The sequence below is a fragment of the Bacillus rossius genome, chromosome 1 (assembly GCF_032445375.1).
Source record: "Bacillus rossius redtenbacheri isolate Brsri chromosome 1, Brsri_v3, whole genome shotgun sequence".
NCBI lineage: Eukaryota > Metazoa > Arthropoda > Insecta > Phasmatodea > Bacillidae > Bacillus > Bacillus rossius.
The window spans coordinates 74970922-74992783 of record NC_086330.1 but is presented as its reverse complement, the minus strand read 5'-3'; the positions used below and the strand labels follow the sequence as shown (position 1 = coordinate 74992783).

General features: G+C 34.8%; 1 protein-coding gene across 1 annotated transcript; it reads left to right on the top strand.

The window, feature by feature from the left end:
• Positions 1-52: 52 nt before the first annotated feature.
• Positions 53-21021, top strand: LOC134537951 (DNA/RNA-binding protein KIN17). The gene is made up of 2 exons (XM_063378966.1): positions 53-309; positions 19568-21021. The coding sequence occupies exon 2, from the start codon at positions 19596-19598 to the stop codon at positions 20754-20756; it is 1161 nt and encodes a 386-aa protein (XP_063235036.1). The 5' UTR covers positions 53-309; positions 19568-19595; the 3' UTR covers positions 20757-21021.
• Positions 21022-21862: the final 841 nt, after the last annotated feature.

The following is a 21862-nucleotide window of genomic DNA, read 5'->3' as shown; positions in this document are numbered from 1 at the left end:
CCAATAACAAAAGAAAACAAAAAAAGGTCTGCGAAATAGTCATACTTCTTGTCAACATTTCTTGTGAACAGAAAATACAGAAAAAATACGTTTTATTCAGAATGTTTTATCGGTACTTTATTTTGGATACGGAAAATGTTGATATTTAATTTTTATAGCTACAGAATTTTCTGAGGAACTGGTTGGCAATATGTCAGTAGAAATTATGGTTCTTTGGAATATTGTTATTTTGCATTTGTGATGAAAGTATGTCTTCTTCGCTATTGAAAAAGAGCTTGGAATTCGTGGAATCTGAAACATTTCCGAAAGGTATAATCATTTTGTATAGTATTGGATTGATGAATTCTTACATTTGTTTGGATTTACGAATGGCACGTGGTATTTGTGAATTAGACAGTATGTTATATTTATTATGTACTATTTACGTTTTTCAAGCCTGAACACGGTCAAATTAAACATATTTTCAGAACATAAACTGTTAAAAAGCTACTGTTGATAAAGTATACTTTTGTTTCACCAGGGATTAATGTATATGTATATATATACACACACACACACACACACTAGATATGACGTCATTACCACCCTTAAATTCTAACGAAAATACGCGAGAAAATTGGAGTTCTTGAGTGGGGAACATAGGTACAGAATTTAATTACAAACAAGTAATTTTGTAAGGAAACTTGGTAGTAGTCTAGATCAATGGTTCCCAAAAGGTGTTTCGCAGAACTCTGTGGTTCCATGGTAGGGTCAGGAGTTCCGTGAGTCAGGACAAATGCATATAAAACGGGCACAATTATTGTCAAATAACTTTCATTGAAGGAGTTGGGGTTCTGCCAAAAGAAATTGGGTATTGCTGGTCTAAATAAAGATACTGTAACAATATTGATGACGTCAACATGGCAGTGCTGGCATCATTATGACTTTCATTCTTACGGGACAAGCTCTGGAATATGGGGGTTTTGGGGGAAACAATAAACACGATATTTTGTATTTCTTTTTTAATATTATACTTTTGGTATCGTCAACCAGACTTTAATCCCCCCTGATCTAGTCTATTTTGCAATACCAATATTTCATTATCAAAGAAATGATGTCAGTAGATGTTACAAATTATGGCGGTATCGTGAAACATGACAGCGTGTCCTATTTATTAAGGAACCTAATGCTTCTGAAAAATGTAAGTTGCATGAAAAGTGGTGAATTATGAAGAATAAAATGCCGATATCGCAAAATAGGCTAGACCAGGTGTGACGGTATTCTACTTCACGATACTGATGAAATACTATTTCGAAAAAATCTCATTTTCAAACAATTAAATACTGGTATTGCAAAATAGACTGTACTGGTTGGGGGACTTCATGATACTGCGAAAATGGCAAAATGTCTCAGATTCAACAAATGAAATGCTGGTATCCCTTAACAACCTAGACATGGTAGAATTTAAGTCTACTCTATGACTACCTAAACTTATAATTTAACTACATGAAATATGCAAACATTACTGCATCTACATTCTCTTGCCAAAACCCATAAATTTCCTCACTTTTACCGTAAGAACGTACAGGTCATAATTCCTTCAACACAGCCTTGTTGTATCAATTTCCGTACCATATAGTGGTGTAAACATATATAATTTTTTTTTATTAGTTGACCTACTCTCACCAAACCTTTTTTTTTTTCTACTTCAACGGTTGCAAAACTAACCTAACACACAACTCAACTCTAACTTAACACACTAAACGAAATGCACATATCACAAACATTTAAAAGCCACTTACTTCTCTTGGCTTTATGTCAATAATCTTTTACTGTTAATATTTATCTTGTAGATATTAAATTTTCACCAAAAACAATTTTTCATTCCTCCATTCAATTTATTCTATATCACGAAACACAAACCACTGTTTACCTGTGCCTTACTGCAGTCACACATTCTTTCTCTACACTGCACCGTTATATTAATTTATTATAAATAAACATGACCTTGCTCTTCTCTCGTGACTACTACACTTATTTTCACACATACCGGTATCCAATAACTTTCTTAATATCTTCTTTATACTTTTTGTTTACTTATTTACTTCATAGAAATATTTATTTACTTGTTATTTCACTTCTCCCTGTATCATGTTCGCTCCAAAGCTCACACTATAATTTGTCTTTCTTATCACTGCACAATTTTGACATACACTGTTGCCAATATTACGTACTATATTTTCCTTTGTTCTGAATTTTATTTGTTATCAATGGCAGTGCAACTTCTATGACGCCATATATTTCCCTTGCTTTATTTCCAACCAAGAGGAATCCAGTATCGTAAAATGAACTTGACCCGGAAACAATTGTATATGCAGATACTCTTAGAATGGTTGGAATAATTATAATTAACTCAATGATTCGCTAAAAAATAATTATTTTCTGCATCTATGAATAAAACTGGGGTCCTATTCTTGATGCTGTTGAATAATTCCTCTATTGGTAAATATGTAGTTGGGCGGTATTTGCGAGAAAAAAAATGTTAAAAATCCGAAAATACCTTTATTTTATGCTCTTCAACGTCCTCTTTTCATTAAAAGTGGCGGAGGTAAGAAATTCAAAATACTTTAGGAGATATCGAATTTTTAAATTTCATCATATGTAGTTGAGTGGTATTTGCAAAAAAAAATGTTAAAAATTCGAAAATACCTTTATTATATGCTCTTCAACTTCCTCTTTTCATTAAAAGCGGGGGAGATAAGAAATTCCAAATACTTTAGGAGATATCGATTTTTTTAATTTTGCAATACAAGACCTGTGGAACCATTCGAGCGACGCCATTTTTGTTATTTTGCCGTGTGTTCGTGAATACGTGAATTGTCAATGTGTAATTAATAAAATGGTTGATTAGGTCAGGTCAGTTACATTATTAATACTTTCAAACTAAGCCGACATTAAAAATAATGTGAATTAATTTTAATTATTCTTTAGTTTTAAATTATTTATAATGTAACTGACCTTACATAACAAACCCGTAACAAAGGATGCACAGTAACAACTCACGTAATTTTTTTTTTGTTACTTATTACTTGCGCAACAATATCAAAAACACAAATAAGACTTTAAAATTAGAAACGTTAAAAACTCACCTAAATTGGAGGCGGTAATTAAACACCGTTTTAAACAATAAATGAACTAAATAATCACGTATTGTTTCGTTTGAATTCTGGCCTATCACGAACAATCACGCGACACCATTATCCAATAAAAAAAGTAGATACTCGTACCTCGTACGTAAACAAGAAACAATGTTAACCGCCACATCACGGCACTGGTATTGTGATGAAATTAAAAAATTTGATATCTCCTAAAGTATTTGGAATTTCTTATCTCCGCCGCTTTTAATGAAAAGAGGAAGTTGAAGAGCATATAATAAAGGTATTTTCGGATTTTTAACATTTTTTTTCGCAAATACCGCTCAACTACATATGATGAAATTTAAAAATTCGATATCTCCTAAAGTATTTGGAATTTCTTACCTCCGCCACTTTTAATGAAAAGAGGACGTTGAAGAGCATAAAATAAAGGTATTTTCTGATTTTAAAATTTTTTTTTCGCAAATACTGCCCAAGTACATATTTACCCCTCTAGTGAATTTATCTGATAGTTTTATTACACTATTCTTGAAACTGCTATAGGAAGTATCGGAATCAACATTGTTATGTTAACGAAGTGTCTTTGGAAATGTGGCAGTGTTGACATCACTGGTAAAAAGCCAATCACAATCAGGAAAGGAGCATTTACCGTTCTCTTGTCATCTCTATTCTCTTGGGAGAGGTGGAAGTTTTGTGTGTAAAAGTCCATATCGTCGTTGTCATGACAATATATCCTATGTGTACAAAAGCAAATTTTATACTGGTGTCCGTCACCGAGATGAACAGACAGATCTATGGATCTAGCCCCTTTGTTAGTCACCAGTTCAATAGGCGCAGACCTACAAAGTAACTACAATTATTACCTGCAGTTGGTACACCTAATCTATGGAAACCAACATTTAGAGATGAAGATATCCAAGTATACATGTACTTTAGTTAATTTCACTCTTTTAAGGGCTGAATCCACGAATAAGATCTTTTTGCAAAACAATATCTTCTCTTTAACGTTATTCATTTATTAGTCAAGTATAGTACTGCAAAACATCTGTAATCTGTGAAGTGGTCATGAACATTAGTGTAACAGAGATACCTACTGAAAATGAAAGGTGTATTGAAAATTTGAATTTTTACTATCAATGTAATTAATTGTGACGCTGGTGACAATACACATTTACACAGACATGCCCAATTACACTGCATATGAAAATAATGAAAACATGACACCTGATTATTATTCATAATTATTCCATATCAAAATATCTCATCATAATTTCATAGATGACATTTGTAGTATTTAAGTTTGGTAGTTTGTTTATGTTAGATTTTAAACCAACGATGATTATAACTTCCTTGGAATTATTTGGTAATTTACCAACTAAAAGCATAAGTTGCTCTTGAAATGCATCATTTTCTTTCAATAACAAAAAAAAAAAAAAATTAAAATTTCGGTTCTCAGTCGAAGAGCAAGAGTTATAGGAACCACTGGTCTTAGAACTGATAGTAGCATACAAACTCAGTTTACAATTGGAGAGTGTCCATTTATATTATTCCATTTATGAATAGAATTATTGGATTGAACTTATGACATTCCGTGGCTTCCTTCCTATGCTGCTGGCTCTGCAGCTGCCGAAGTCGAATGTTAGGTTACTCCTCCGGTCCTCTCCCTCTGAACCTGACGTCTGTAAAATTGGAGTCGTCGTAGTGGATGCTGCCTCGGATCCCGTCGTCCGCGATGTCTCCTCTATTAGTTTGGCATCCTTCCTTCGCGGCGTGGGTCGGCATCTCTTCTTTCTGGCTTCACTGACATATATGATTCTCTGGTATCAAGCTAATAAACGTTGCCTGTCCCAATCGACAGTCTTGATGTCATGCTCCATAATCGGTCACTACCTCTTCTAATACTTAACAGTACCGGTTTTCTTGAAATATATCAATATTATTCCTGGTTTTCGTCGTTCATTAATTACTACTAAAACTTTACACGTTGATTCTTTGATTCTATAATCTCAAATTACATGGAACTTATAAACGATGTATCTAACTCCCTTGGCCGTCGAACAAACAACCAAAAAACTCAGCTTCCAAATTTAAAAAAAAAAAAAAGTTTCCTTGTTCCGAGCTCATCGATATATCGCTCGAAATCACAAATATAGTTTTAACGGAGTATTAATCGTGGCCTAGCCTCCAATCAATAATAATCTCTTAATTGTTTTATAGAAAGTAATAAAAATAACGTCTAAGCTAGAGTGAAATATTCATAGAGAACAAAAATTGCAAATAACTTTCAATATAAGGCAAAGATAAAATTACACAGAGAATAAAATTAAAAGACATTTAAAAACAAATGTTATACTTCTATGAGTGCTTCACCAAGTACCTTTACACTGGAGACAAAAAACTGATTTGTAACTATAAAATATAATGTATTAAATAATTTATGTTAATAAGAGCTTTACCTTATTCATGGACAAGCAAAATTTGAGAATTAATTATAATTTTTAGAAATAAACACAGGGATTAAGAAATATATGCACCTCATTCACATAGAAGAAATTAATGGTCACCAAAACTCACTTGGGAGCAATTGCACTCACATATGAGTAATTACTGTTGGCAAAAAACTCACATGGGATATATTTTTTTACCATTATTCATCTGAAGTATTATCTATTCAATCATCTTAAAATCCATCACACGTAACTTACTTTAGTATAATTGCACCCTTAAACACAAGATTCAACAAATCTTATAGCACTGACACATAACACTATGTTTTGTGAAAATATGTTTTTGGAAAGTAAGTAAAAGCACGCACGCTATCTTCTATAATACACTTCTTACCTCCAAAAATTTGCCAGTAAAAGACTAATCCGAAAATAGTGTCATTTCGAATAACATAAAATCTATTTACACTTCATTTTGTCTTTGGTTCTTGACTAGTACTTGCTTGCTTCCATTTTCTTCTCTGACTGATCTATTTGCATAGCTTTTTGTTCTTCTTCTGCGAAAGAAGTCCTCCATCAGTACTTCTCGTTTCTCGATTATTCTCTGAACCACTGGTTTTGCGTTTATTTGATTCTGGCTTGTATGGTAGGTTATCGTAGAAATTGTGGTAATCCCGATCCATGATGCATTTTAGTGATTGTAAATCTTTGTACTTTGACTCAGTTATTGGTTCAAGTCTCGAACGTCTATGAGGCCAGCATTCCCAATCCTGAGTAAAGTTTATTTTGATTAATATTTTGCCACCATTGCAGTACTTAATTTTACAGATGTCTGTGACAACGCTGTCACCTATTTTGTGTCCTGGTGTAATAGATGGCAAAACAGAGTAAATTCTAGAATAGTTTTTGAAGAAGTCATAATGGACCACTTTAACTTCATTGTTTTGCTTTATTAGCTTAGCCAAGACTATTTTCCACGAGAGATATCCCTGAACCTGTTGTCACCGCCTCACTATTTACTTGATATTAGCTGCAACTTGATCCTGTGGTTTTTTCAGAGATCCTTAAGATTACAGCGTAGACGAGGCTATTTTCTAAAAGACAGGAATATTTTAATGTCAGTATGGTACGGATAGAGCTAAGACTGCTCTCCACTCTAATTGTGACTAAATATTATTTAAATGGTTTTTTGTACTTTTGATGTAATTTATATTGGTGGAATATTTAAGAGGGAGCTAACGAATGATATTTTAGTGCATACAGATAAAGTGATAGCGAAGAGTAGTAATCCCCCTCCCTCCCAAATGAATAAACAAATATCGACATGTGCACACATGAAGAAAAAAAAACACTGCTTCATATTTGGGCCTGGATCATATTAGTGGTGGAAAAAAGGTGTACAGAAATTACGACCACTGAGGTTATATACATAATATTAAAAGTGTAAGGACTTAGCTAAACTCGAACCAGAGTCTAAGTTATTAGAACCAAGGAAGTACACTACATATAAGTCAGTGATGTAGTTTTATGATGATTAATACTCATTTTTTAAAAGTTGTTATTGCTGCATGTCAAATTTACATTTTAAGATGGCCAAATAATGAAAAATTGCAAAACAGTACATATTGTTTAGCTAAGTGTATAAGTCTAAGGACTAATGGGAAAAAAATTATGAATGAAAAGTTATTAATTTAAATACAAATGGATTAAATAAAAACGGTAAATAATTGAAAAATTACACATTTGTTGTATAATAACACAAAATACTGCCCTTCTTATTAGTTTTACAAGTATCATTACATTTAATTTTCTGTCAACAGAACATATAATAATGTTATGGGTCAATCATTAAAACATTAATACTTTTTTTTTACTTTTCAATCATTAATACACGAGGACATAAACATAACTTATGAGCAGGGTCAAGATTACGTGGTGAATTGCGTTAAAACTGAAATAACACCGAAAAAAGCATGTCAAAACTGAGTCACACCAAAATGCAAGTTAATCCACTTTATAGCGCTGAAATGCAATTTACATAATGGAATCAAGTATTACTTAACCAAACCTTAATTCAAATCATAAAAAAGTAATCTTTTAATGTTTGAAATTCAAGTAATGTGGTTTTTTTTCCGGACAAAAATTTGTACCAAATTGCATGGATCAGAAAAATTAGTTAAATTAGTTTTATTGTGCATCTCTTAGTGAATTACTTTTAAAACACTAATGCTCGCTAATTTATTTTCATTCTGAATTATCTGTTTTAGACCAATTTATTACAAACTATTTTATTGTAAAAATAGAGCATATAAATTTTACCACTGTTTTGGTGAAGTATGTATTACAAAACAGCTTTTATAAAAATTAAACCATAAAATCTTGTCTCTACTCTTGAGGTAGAGAACACAACAAATCTTAAGTGATTTCCAACAAAATTCTACCTGGTTTACATAGCTTTTAAATACAAACACCAATGGGATACTAATTTGACATTAAACAGTTTAGGAGATAAACATTATATTTTATTAAAATGACTCAATAAATTGAAGTAGGCCCTAATAGCATTACAACATGTTTACTTAGTCTGTGTCCAAATTTAAGTATGCAGTTTGTTCTTGCGACCTTGCATACTTCACTTGCCCTTGCCAAATCTGGTCTCTTCACATGGTTCTAGTCAGGTGAAAACGATATTTATATTTTATTTCTAAGCACATATTTTATTGAGAAAAAACATTGAGCTGAAATTAGTCATTTTGAACACTTCATTGCTGTCACGCAAATTTACGGCAGTTTACTTTATTATAATTCCTTTGTTTTGTAGTTACAATCGGTAGGCTATGTGTGTGAATGTATTTGTTGAAACCGCTTTATAAACATGTTAAAAATTAACTTTGTTATTAATTTATTAATACCAGTAAAAGAAAAATTACTATGATTATTATAAATCTTCTAAAGATTATCTGAAACTTTATTCCAAAACAATTTTTAATAAGACAAACCATTTCTATTAGGGGTTGAAAAAAAAAACATTGTTTGAAGGACAAAGAAACATAACCTTCATACGAAGTAGGTATACTATCGAATCTGTTCGTATTTATTATAACCCAAATATTATCTAAAACTATTGTCATAAATAAGTTTTGATATGACCAACCATTCCTCAAGGGGTGGAAATAACAAGGTTTGAATGACAAAAATTATAACTCTTTTAATGGGTATATTATCAAATCAATGACATTTTATTGTAATAATCCTAAACATGTTCTAAAACATTTTTTGCTGAAACAATTTGGATGAGATTAATTATTACTCTAAGGGGTTTAAAAACTAGAGTTAAAAATGAAAAATTTTCAAAATTTACTTTTTACTTACACTATCCAATACATTAAAACATTTTGTAAACCTAGTAAATGTTATCTTAAACCATGGTCCAAAAAATGTTTATACTGTTACTTATTAGCGTAAGGGAAGACATTTAGCCTAGTGTAAAAAAGACAAAAAAAATTAATAACTACCTTAGTAGGCGTAGTATGAAATTCCAGCGTTAGTCTGGCCCGGGGGCTCAGCATGGCACCACTGACATCATGCATGCATACCTTCAGGGATTATATAGTGGCCCAGCCTCGCGACCTTCCTACCCCCACACCCTCATTCCTCAGCGCTGGGAATTCCGCGCGGAGTGGCATGAATAAGCGCTGTTATTCTTGATGCTTCGAGTGTCGAGTCGGCGACTCATAACAACCACTCCAGTCGGTTCCAGAAGGAATGCCAAAGTATGAAAGCGGTGGTGTTGGCCTCTGTGGGAGTTCCGAGAGTTTGTACAGGTGAGTTCAGTGAAGTGCAAGTTTGGCTTAGAAGACAAGAGATCCCCTTTTGGGAGCGGAACTACGGGACAGTGAGTGGTGCGAGACTGTGTGTGTGTGTGGGCAGGTGCAAGGTAAGGGGCGAACCACTGTTGAGCCTAGCTCTAGTGAGGAGTGCGAACTGTGGACTAGACAGATATTTAGTGATTAATGAATAGACATTTTTAAGTGCGAGTGATTTGTGAACAGACATTAAGTGTGGAGATTTAATTAGTAATGTAAATATTAGTATGTAGTAAATAAAACTGTATGAAATTAACTGGGATATCCTTAAGAACTCGTTTTCCCCACTCGTAACAATATATACCCATGTGTGTGTTTGTGATAATATTTTATCGATCATTTTGGAATATTGGAGAACATAGGTATATGATGTTTTGTAAATTAAAATCTCAAACTTATACAGAGGTTTGTAGAATATTCCATAAGTTTCCAAAATGTTTATGAAGAAATAGGTACCTTCTTTTAACTATATGTCAACCTGCAGGCTGTCTCGAAAGGAAATTTTGTTGTTTATGTGAGACTTCAAATAGAGTTCACTGTCGACAGTAAGACCTATGAAATATGACTCATGTTCTTCTGTTACCAATTCATCATTAAGGCCTAATTATATAGACCTACTTTAATTCTTTTATATAAAATTTAATCTATTTAGAGTGTTTAAAACAGACTTTCTTATGTTTAAAAATATTTGATTGTAATAATTATGTTGGAGTCAACCTCAAAGCTAAAGAGATACTTATTTTGTAATGCTCCTTCCGCATCATTCATATGTATCATAAATAGGACAGATCATTTAATGCTTCTTGGGAACCCCAACATTTTTTGTTTTGATATCTGAATTGACAGTGTGGACCAAATTATTCAGGCTGTGCTTAATGAATACGGTATGCTTTTTTTCATTAACATAAGACTACAATAATTTGTGTGCATTTTATACTACACAGTTTAGTTAATTTATTCAACAATATACTTGTATATTGATTAGTTGGGTCAAAGGCCTTTGATGCTCAATGAAAATTGTAAGAAAGTCATAATCAGTGTTCTGGTGTATGTATCTTTTCTTTAAACTCAGCAATAGCTGTTTCAGTGTTTCTAGCTGAAGTAAAACAATGTTGTAAATTTGAGAGTATTTAATACTTATAATTACGTAGTGTTGAAATATTTCTGCGAAATTAGATGTACCTAATTGCTATCGGATGATTATTTTCTATGTTCATTTTACTGCCTTTCTTATGCAGGGTAGTAATTTTTGTAGTTTTGAGATCTTCTGGAAAGATTCCAGTAGTGAAAGATAGCTTTATTATTAATTTACTGCACATAAATCACAGATTTTAAATTGCCAAAATTACGATAACATTCATAGTTTTACGTGACCTGACCCAGAGCGGGCCATGGAGCGAAAGAAGACATGTGTTGCTGTCAAGAGTAAAATAAAGAAAATACACTTCTTTGGCTTTAACCAAATAAATAATATGTTTCAGCAATTCCTGCATGTTTGTAAGCGTGCAACTGCTATATTGGTTTGGCACAGTTATGCTAGTACATATTTCAGATTCCTAACCTCATAATTTGCCTGATTTACATCAATAGGTATCATTTCCTCCCTTATATATAAGGGGTCACGATTGGTTCACACTTGACTAGTTATATAAGTAGAATAAATATGGTAATGATGTAAATCAAATGTGGACAGTTAAAACTCTACAGTGTGTTGTTAAATCTGTGAATTAAGTAAATAAATATTTCAGTGTTCAATACAGTTAGAAGGAAATTGAAGTTTTTTGTAGTAGTATAATTTATATCATACAAGGAATGTTGATTTGGTTTTGTATCAATTTTGAGTGAAAAACTACTTTGAAAATATTGAATGCATTGATAAGTTCTTCAAATAAGCTGCAGTTTAACTGAACTGGTTTCTTATATATTACCATTGTAAACATGACTATGAGTCTGATGAACTATGTTGCACGATTTTCAAAAGTAGTTTCCCGATATTATATGAGATATTATACAAAAAAAAAAACAGTTTACTAATTTATTTTATAGTACTTGTGTAAAATAGGTACAATTTGTTGAAGTTCATTCTGCATTGTGATTTTGTGGGCAGTAATTTGATGGCCTAATATAACTACCTACCTTTATTTTTCCACATAACATCTTTTTGATATTTGGATCATTTAATCATTCACCTAGCATAAACTTTTTTTTAATCATTAATAAAATTGTATGCATTCAATATCAGCTACTAATGTACTATTATTTATGTCAGCAAATACATTTACAGTACATACTGTTTAATTTATATAGGCAGGAAAAGGAAGAAATTTTTAATTTTATTTTTTATGAGATATATAAGATTACTGAAGGAAAAAAAAAAAAGGAACCTTATGTTCTCATCAGTCACACAATATCTAACTCTCAAGATTCAAATATCTGAAATTTTGTGTACCCTTGAATGACTTTCTTGTGCCTGAATAAAATATTGGCTCGCAAATTGGCTGTCCCCTGGGTCCCCTGGTACGACATGGATCAGCAATCTCTGGCAACAAGCGGTTGTTATAAAAACCTCACCAATTTTGACTCCATCTTCTCAAGCCAGAAACAATCAAGAAGCAATCATCTCTCACAATTCTTTCTATTGAAATGCCTTTCTTTGTCCAAACATCAAAGTCACACCACTTTCTTTGTTTGATGTACTCAATTTGGTGTCGATTAAATTCTTCATTTTCTGCTGAGTTTTGTCATGAAAACACACCAACTCATTGTCACTGACCATAACAGTTTGTCAGTTGACCATAAAAACACTAATATCCCCACCAGAACTTCTCTGCGACAGTCGGGGCTTCTAGCGGGTGAAACCGAAACTCATCGTGGAAACTTCTACCTGAAATATAGTGGTGTGCTTAATGAGCTACGCATGTCAGTTACATCACAAGTTTTAAAGTCAAATTATTTAAATTCTGTTTGTCATGTTAAAGTTTTAAGACCTACAGAACTGGTCAGGATACTTAATTTATGTTCTGTGTAAAGTAAAGGCTGTGTACAGTTCTTATAAATACCTAATATTTAGTTTTTAAAATTTCTCAATTAAAATTTAATAAAAAATAATATTTGAGACAATTGTTATCATCACATTTGCAAAATTCAAAGCTTTATTTACAATACTGTCATAACTTTTTTTTATAACTGCAGTGCTATTCATGGGAGAAATAATTTCCTTCGTGGCTGCAAAACTATGGATCTTAGCCTTAATTTATAAAGGCTTTCTGCAAGTCTTACAAAAGTACTTATACTTAAATTTAATATCGCCTCTGTTGGCCCTAATTGGAAAGACATTCTTAATTCATCATCATATAAACATTAATAATGATATTTATTAAACCAAAGTTTATACTCGTGTATGGTTTTGTAGTTTAATGTGTTTTTTGGTTTATAATTATAAGGAAAAAAGAAATCAACACAGCCATGTCTGGTCCCAATTACAGGGATACAGTGAATGGGCTTAGCACAGGAAAAATTAAATAATTTTTAATTTAAATTTGTAAGTGGTTTTGTGTAGGTAACAACAATTGTTTTTAAAAGCACCATTAAAGTTTTTAAATATGTATAACTGTAAAAACCTGGAAAATAATATTTTTCTGTAGTGGCAGTGAGTTTATTAGCTAAAAATCTGGAGAATCATACAGTTTGAAATAATTTTCATCTAGAAAATTAATTTACCCTTTCACAAATTTTGATTTTAACATGGTTTATGAGTTAACTTATATCTGAGCTGTAATACTAAGCAATATTTTGCATATACATATTGCATTTGCCATCTTTAGAGCAGCTGAGATATTGTACAGTATTCCTACTAGTCCCTTGTGGGCCCGGACCCCTAGGATGTTGAAGGTAACTGCACAGTAAATGGCAATGTCAGTATCTGTTGAAATTTCAGTGAACGCTAGGTCTCAGACTCAGCTGAAACCGACAAATAAAGTTAATTGTGGCTATGACCTTGAAAGCCAGCTATTTGATTTATTTATTTGCTATAAAATTCTGAAAATGTTAAACTTGTTGCTGGGCATTTGCGAAACGACTTGGCCCATACTCAACATCGGGAGTGATCGCATGAAGACCAACTTTTCCGTTGTGGATGCAGAGTGACAAAATTGTAGGAAACTGCATCTTGGGGGAAACAGTTGTGTTCTGCACAATCTGCTGGCCTCTGAAGTCGAGACACTTGGAATTTGAGAGTGTAATTCCTCGAGGCACAAGATGTTAGCGGTTTCTTATGTGCATCGTGATGATCTATACTTCAGAAACAACAATTCACATTTATACATGTTATGTAAAATTTAATTATGTGACGTAAGACATAATTTTGATTTTGCAATAACTATGTGATCAAGCAAATGTGTTTGTGGACAGTGGAATGAGTGACACAGTGTACCATTTTTTTAAGTAACATTTTTTTTACTTAATGTGCACAGTTAATCTTCCAGGACTGAGTCTCGCTGTTATATTCGCAGGCTTCTAGTAAGTGAAAGATCTTACATTTACCTGTAATGAGAATGTTAGAAAATGGTTGTTAGCATTTTTACCAAGTAAGGTGAATTTATAAAAGTGTGTGCAAGTGCAGATATATTGTATTTACAATTTGCAAATTGAAGAATTCATATGAAGAAGATGGTTGTGTTGTCCAGTTGTATGCCATTGTGTATTATCCAGACAAGTTACGTGTATATATCCAGTTAAATTCTGTATATTTAATGTTATAAAAATAACAACCTCTGTTGGTTTTGTACTTAAGTTATCATGACCTAGAACTTAGTGATTGTTGTGTGTTAATGTTACTGTTTACCATGTTCAGAGTCCAGAGTTAGTATTAAGGCAGGCTACATCCACTGTAGGTTATTGCATTTTTAAGCAGTTACTTTTATCTAAAACAGTTTCTTTAGATGATCCATTCTGTAAGTACTGATTTTTGTACTCTGTATCAAATTTTGTTGTCAGATACATGATAGTACTGTTTGTTATCTGCTGCCAATCAGAAATACGTAAATAATATAATACAAAAAATTTTTGCTCAACTAATTGCATAGTAATACTTTACGATAAGTTTGGTAGGTTACACTGTTTTATAACACGTACAAAATTGCTTCCATGATTTCATTTTTGAAATATTTATGAATATAAATCTGGAAATGACAAATCAAAAATTCAACATGACAGATGAAGTCTATCTTTATGGCTATTTCACATTTTGTTAGTTATTTCAATTTTTTTCATTACTCTTATTTGAGGGATTTTCCTTGAAATTATGATGATAGAGCTCTTGCATTTTGTGTTTCATCTCACATTTTCTCAACATATATATTGAATATTATCTAATAACTTTAAAAATGAGTGCTAGTGTTTATAATTATGATCACATATATGACCTTTTACAATACAAACTAAATGCATTAGAGCTATCAAAATAATGTTACCAAAATACCTCTCAATAATATAGATGAGAAAATGAAATAACCAGTGGCGTGTGACCCCAAGCCTTAAGTTTCAGTCGCAGAGAAACATCCTGATGAGTTATTTGTACCAGTGGCGGCTGGTGCCTTTTGAAAATGGGGGTTCACAGCATTGGGCTCTTTATATAAAGAATCGCCGACCCCCCCTCCCTTTTGAAGCGGGGGGTCTGGGGGTCTCCCCCTGTAAAAATATTGGATTTTAAGGTGTAAAATAGTGCTTTTTGGGCATTTTAAATCACATAAATACCAACAATTTTTTCCATGTTATTGCGGGGCGAAAGTGAAGTTTTTACCTCCAAAATAGCCACCGGTCATGCCGCTCACACTGATAATATAGCAAATGTTAAATTATGCAGTGTGAATTCTTTTTAAAATAAATACAAATGATTACCATAAAATGTAAAGTACACAAAATTTTGATACAGTTTGCTAGCAAGAGTGTTATTGATGTGACCAGTTTTAAATAAGGTCTATTATTTTATCCATTGTTTTGTTGGTAATTATATATAAATAGATATATTGTATTTACAACAGCATTACATTTACAATATTTAAATACAGCATTGACGTACAAAATTTGAAGTACCGGTAGTTTATACTTTTCCTTTGAACTTACTTTCCTTAAGCACTAAAATATAATTACAGTAGTACAATAGTAATATAAACATATTGTATTCACAAATTTAATTTAATTTTTAATCTTTTCCTTTGACAGAACTTTCTTTGAGCATCACTATATACATCTTAACTTGAAACAAATCTGAACAATTCATTGTAAAATGAGCTGAACAATTCATTTCGCCTAAAAAAGAAGTTGAACAATTTACGAACTCTGGTTTCAACAACATAGGAAAACATAATGTGAGGATATTATTTAGATTATTATTGAAATTGAAATGCTTATGTTTTTTAGAAGAAAATAATTCAATGACCATGTCATTAAAATTTGGTATTTTGTTTATCATGTCTTTTTCTATTGAAAGCATGGCTAACGCTCTGAGTCTGTCTTCACACATTGTACTTCTTAAAAAAATTTTTATCCTCTTCAGGGTTGAGAAACATCGTTCAGCTTCAGCTGTAGTCATCGGAATAGTTTAAATAATAAGTAACAATTTGTGTGTTTCCGTAAACGTGGTCTGTCAATTGTTTTCAAGAACAAACTGCAGAATACTAGGTAGCTGATCCATCCATATCTCGGAAGTCGTGTCGCTTGTAAATTACTGCTAGCTCAGTTTTCAAACGAGCCTTATCTAAGAAAGGATACGTTTTGGTTGTTTGTTCAAGAAGATGAACAGGAAATTGCTTATCATGTTCCTGGAAGTTTTCGGTATCAAAAAGGCATACCGCAGAATAATATGTTGTGAAAGAAAACCACTCCTTTACTTGATTAGTAATCACATCACATACTTCCTTCGCTGCAACAGTTCTATTTACATGAACATCTTCCACTTTCCTTTTTTTAGAATGCATTTCAATTCGCATTCTCACTTTATCCATATTCTCTCTTTCTTTCTCAAATGAAAGTCGAAAACTGTCAACATTTTTCTTGACTTTATCGGCATCGATGCTCCTTTTTTGTAGCTGATTAAACAAAATGTCTACGTGCGGCATTATATTGTGAAAAACTGTCAGCCAAAATACAAACACTGGATCATTCAACATGCGCCGAATAGCTACCGACTGGTTGATTGTTGTTGACTGCTTGCATGACGACTCAATTTCGTTCATGCATTCAATCAGTTGTTTTCTGTACTCATACACCGTGTTAACAGTACGACTCTTAAATTTCCATCTTGTAGAAGAAGCACGAGGAATTCTCCTGCCAACAACGCCATCAAGAACAGCAATCTCTGTGGTGAGTGGCTAAAGAAGTTAGTTATATCACTCAAATTGGAAAAGAATACACAGACTTGTTGGTTTTGGCTTGCAGATTGTGCCACAATTAAATTCAACTGATGCGCATAATAATGCACGTAATGTGCATATATATAATTTTGTTGAATAATGGCCTGAACACCATTGTGATGCGCACTCATTACAGTAGCCCCATCATAACTCTGAGATATCAATTTCTCGGGTTTGTGAACAATACTTTCCAAAACAATGTGAATACATTCTGCGATTGACGCAGCATCATGTCCTGGAGGATTTACAAACTGCCAGAATCGTTCTACTGCTTGCCCATTAGGTAACACATAGCGAAAAACTAGATGATATGTCTGTCGTTTCGTCTGCGATCACTGAAACAAAACTTGCACATGAAATCAATTTTTTGATTTATTCTTGGCAGACTTAAAGCATACAATCTAGCAAATCGTTTTGGATTTCTTTACAAGTCCCTATGAAAACAGTTGCATTTGCAAGGTGGTCTTTCAAAGATTTGTCTAACTCTGCTGAAAAATTAACTAACTCTCTAAAAATTCCAGGATTAGCAGATTCTTGTGTCTCGTCATGACCTCGCAGCGCGAGTTCAAACGCCCCGCAAAAGTTTATACAATCTATAATTTTAGACAAGACATAACGATTTTTTGTAACTTGCTCATTATGTTGTTTAGTGTTCAAACGGTAGGCACTATCAAGTTGTTGGCGAATGTCTAATTTCCCCAAAAGATGAAACTCCAGGACCGAATTCAAATGTGTTTCTGCACTCTCATGCTTCTTTATTTTTTGACTTAGGTGAGCCGAATCTGAGATGCCAAAACTTACCCAACTAGATTCACCACTTTGTTTCGCGAAGAGCAGGCAGGGAAAACAATATAGCCGGTTGGTTTCTTCGCATCCACAGATCCACCAGTCTTTCTCGTAAACGTCCTGCTTAAATTCTCTCCTGAACTCCCTATTTTTTGACTTAGTCACTTGCACTATAGTAAGTTTAGGCATTGGCCTGCCTGCTTGTTTTATTTCGATTTTCCTTTCCAATGACAAATCAGAGAACACCAGTGTTTTTATATCCGAGACTGTTAACTTACTTAAGGCCATAACGAGTAACTTAGGTAACTTAGTAGTTAAAACAAATTTTTAAACGTCGCACTAAACGCACTAAAGTAGAACAATAACACGTGACAAACAGCGCCGTCATCATTCTCGAAGAGCGAGCATAAATGGGAGAAACAGGACAAGAAATGTCGCGCCGCGCACAGGATAGTGTTGCGCACGACTGGACTGTGCTCCTAGGCTGGCTTATGGGGAGCTACCCCCACCACGTCGCACCGTCGCCCGCCTAGCCACCATCGCACGTGCGATCCCAGTAAACAAAGCAGCGGCAAGCTGCGCTTACTCTATAGCGGCGGTTTTGGAAAATATTGCTAATTGTTATAAGACCAAATAGGTTGCATTTATTTATTATTCGATGTGTATGATATTTAAGTATTACATTAGGCGCCTATTTAAATGAGGCGAGGGGGTTCACGTGCGAGTGTGCTCTAATGCAATAACCGCCACTGATTTGTACCATGTATCACCTTTGCTAACTGTACTATTAATTGTTAGGTTCTCCAGAGCAGTGTCACTGAGGTCACATGAAATATTTTATTACATGCAGCAGTGAGGCCAGTTTGCAATTACAATTAATCCCTTCTCAGCAATTTTTTTTTTTGAAACAGGAGCAAGAAAATCTTGTCCCATGCAGTATGTGTGTGTGTGTGTGTTGACATTCCTGACTTGCGTCTGTTTATGGCCCTGCGGTTTCCAGTCTCTGCGGTTGCAGTGCTACTGTTGGTGGGCTCTTGGTGCTGCTGTTGATACCAGCTCTGCCTGCTTGCGTTTGTTGCTCTTCTCATGTCTCATTTTCATTGTGGAGTTAGTGTGTGCCCATCAAGGTGTTCCTCTCGTAGCTTGGGCCCCTTCGAGACACTGCATTTTCCTGGTGCATCAGTGAATACCCATGCAGGTATTTTTTATTCTTACTCTTATTTCACATTCCAGATGATTCTTGATAATATCTTTTCAAATTTTCTGCCTTAAACCTACATTAAGTAGTTGTGATTTCTCTTGAGTTCCATGACTCTGTTAGTGCAGTCACTTTTTTTAATGAGGTTTATTCCTTGTGTTTTAGTCGTGGCGTTTGATTATGTGATGACATTCTTGGCCTTTGACCTTGATTCTGAAGCTATTCTGGATAAGAATTTAATGTTTGTTGATTTGTTATATTGTTTATTTTTGGATTCGATACTGTTGCTCACGTGTATCACTAGAATTATTTCTGAGTTCATTGAAATGAAGGAAAATATCTAATTGTAATTTATATTTGAGAAACTTAAAGAAACTTATAGCAGAAGTTATTTATGTGTTTGGTGGAAGATTAAACTTTGGAGTTCTTTATGATCTTTTGACATCATGGTTTTTTTAAATTTATTGAATCTATCTGTAAATAAATAATATTGCTTGGCATTGGGTTTTGTAAATGCTAATAGTGTTTTGTGCTGTTGAAAACGTCATTTCGAAACAACTCTGGCGGACAGTTAGTACCTTGCTTGACAACCATATGGGGCTTAATTTAAGAAGCGAAGTTTCATTTTGATCAGAGATGCACACTGGCCTCGCTGTTGTTCTTGTGTTGTAGTCCATCAGCCAAAGAGGTGTAGTGATTAACAGTGAAACCAGTTTTTCATTTCCAGGTGAGTAGCGAAGTAGAGGTCTGCAGCGATGGGGAAGCATGAGGTGGGCACGCCCAAGTACATCGCCAACAAGATCAAGGCGAAAGGGCTGCAGAAACTGCGCTGGTACTGCCAGATGTGCCAGAAGCAGTGTCGCGATGAGAACGGGTTCAAGTGCCACATGATGTCGGAGTCGCATCAACGCCAGCTGCTCATCTTCGCAGACAACTCGGAACGCTACATTGATGAGTTCTCCTCGGAGTTCGAGCAGGGGTACCTGGAACTGCTGCGCCGGCAGTTCGGCACCAAGCGCGTCCCCGCCAACAAGGTGTATCAGGACTACATCTCGGACCGCCACCACCTCCACATGAACTCCACGCAGTGGGAGACGCTCACAGAGTTCGTAAAGTGGCTGGGTCGCCAGGGCAAGTGCGTCGTGGACGAGACGGAGAAGGGCTGGTTCGTGCAGTACGTGGACCGCGACCCCGAGACCATCGCGCTGCAGGAAGCCATGGCCAAGAAGGAGAAGATGGAGAAGGACGACCAGGAGCGCATGATGGAGTTCATCGAGAAGCAGGTGGAGCGGGGTAAGGAACTGAGTGGCAAGCCGGAGCCCTCGTACACGGAGCTGCGGCGTGACGACGAGGACGAGAAGATAACTGTGAACCTGAACCTGGGTGGCAAGAGCAAGAAGGTGGAGCCGAGCACGAGCGCCCTCTCCAAACACCCGCCGTTGTTGAAGGAGGAAGACAAGAAGAAGGCCAAGAAGGACAAGGGGGAAAAAAGAAAAGCTTCGGCGCTGGACGACATCATTCGAGATGAGGAGTCGAAGAAGGAGCGAGCGAACAGGAAGGAGTTCTGGATAACGGAAGGTGTGGTAGTGAAGGTGATGGCCAAGTCTCTGGGCGATGCGTACTACAAGAAGAAGGGAGTGATCTCTGAGCTAGCGGGCCGTTACCTCGCGGTAGTGACCATGCTGGACTCGGGTCACAAGCTCAAGGTCGACCAGGCGCACCTCGAGACGGTGATCCCGGCCGTGGGGCGAGCTGTGCGCGTAGTGAACGGGGCATACCGCGGCTGCAGCGCCGTGCTGCGGGGCGTTGACCAGAAGAACTTTGCAGTGTCCGTGGAGATCTCGTCGGGGCCTCTGAAGGGAAGGGTGGTGGACAAGGTTCAGTACGAGGATGTTTCCAAACTGCATGTATCATAGTTGCTTTTCTGAGGGGACAGGACTTGAGAAGTTAGCATGTGTTTTACACTCTCACTACTTCGAGTCATACGTGGTAGAACTCATGCCGTTAATCTCATTCCCTACATCACCTGTATGTATACAATACACATTGGTTTTGTGTTTCCAGTGCATTGTGGTTACTAGCAAGACTATTGTTTATATTAATTGATAATGGACATCATTAGGTTGTAAGCACCAATGTAGTTCACACTTTACGTAAACGTAAATAAACGTGAACACTCCACTCGTAATTTAACAATAGTCCGGCCAGAGGAAGCCCGAACGCTCCCATGATGCTCACGCCTAAGCCCCCAGCTGTATACTCCCTACTTCACAGTTCCTGTTTGCTACCAGCCTACCACCCCTAGCGCTGTGGTCAAGTACAAGTCTTTCTCTTCATCTACCTAATAGTCACACTTTAACTTATACCTAAATGTTTAAAATACACTTACTACAAATAGGTAGTCATTATTAATCTCAAGTTCTAAAATTAACACAAAACCATTAAAATATCATCTGTTTATTTTTCTTCCAGTGGAAAAGTTCTCAGAGTTTCTGTAATCATATATCAACTTGACAGCTTAAATAGTCTCCACACAAATTGTGAATGAAGTCTCATTTCTAGAAGAAACTATAACATTAAATAAAAATATTCAGAAGCAAATATATTTTAAACCATGAAACCAGTAGAATTAAAAAAAAAAAAATTCCAACCAAATGACAAAATTAAAGTTAAATATGTGTACCAAAAATATGATGTACCGAATTAGAACAGGCACATACGCCACAGTCGATGGACAAGAAAATGTTTGTAGTTACAAAGTCATTAATTTTTTAATTGTAGCAACCTCTGACAACATTAAACCAAATGTTAACTGATCCATATTTACATAAGCTCTTTTTGAATATCTGCTTGTATTCCATATTCTGTATCCATTGGCTACCAGTCCAAATTAATATTGTAGCATGCCACCATGAATCCACATGTATATCACACAAAACTTTTAGGACCACATATTTGTTACTCCTGAGCAGAAGTGAAAAGATTTTCAGTGGTGAGCCAATTAAAACATTTCACTTTTTAT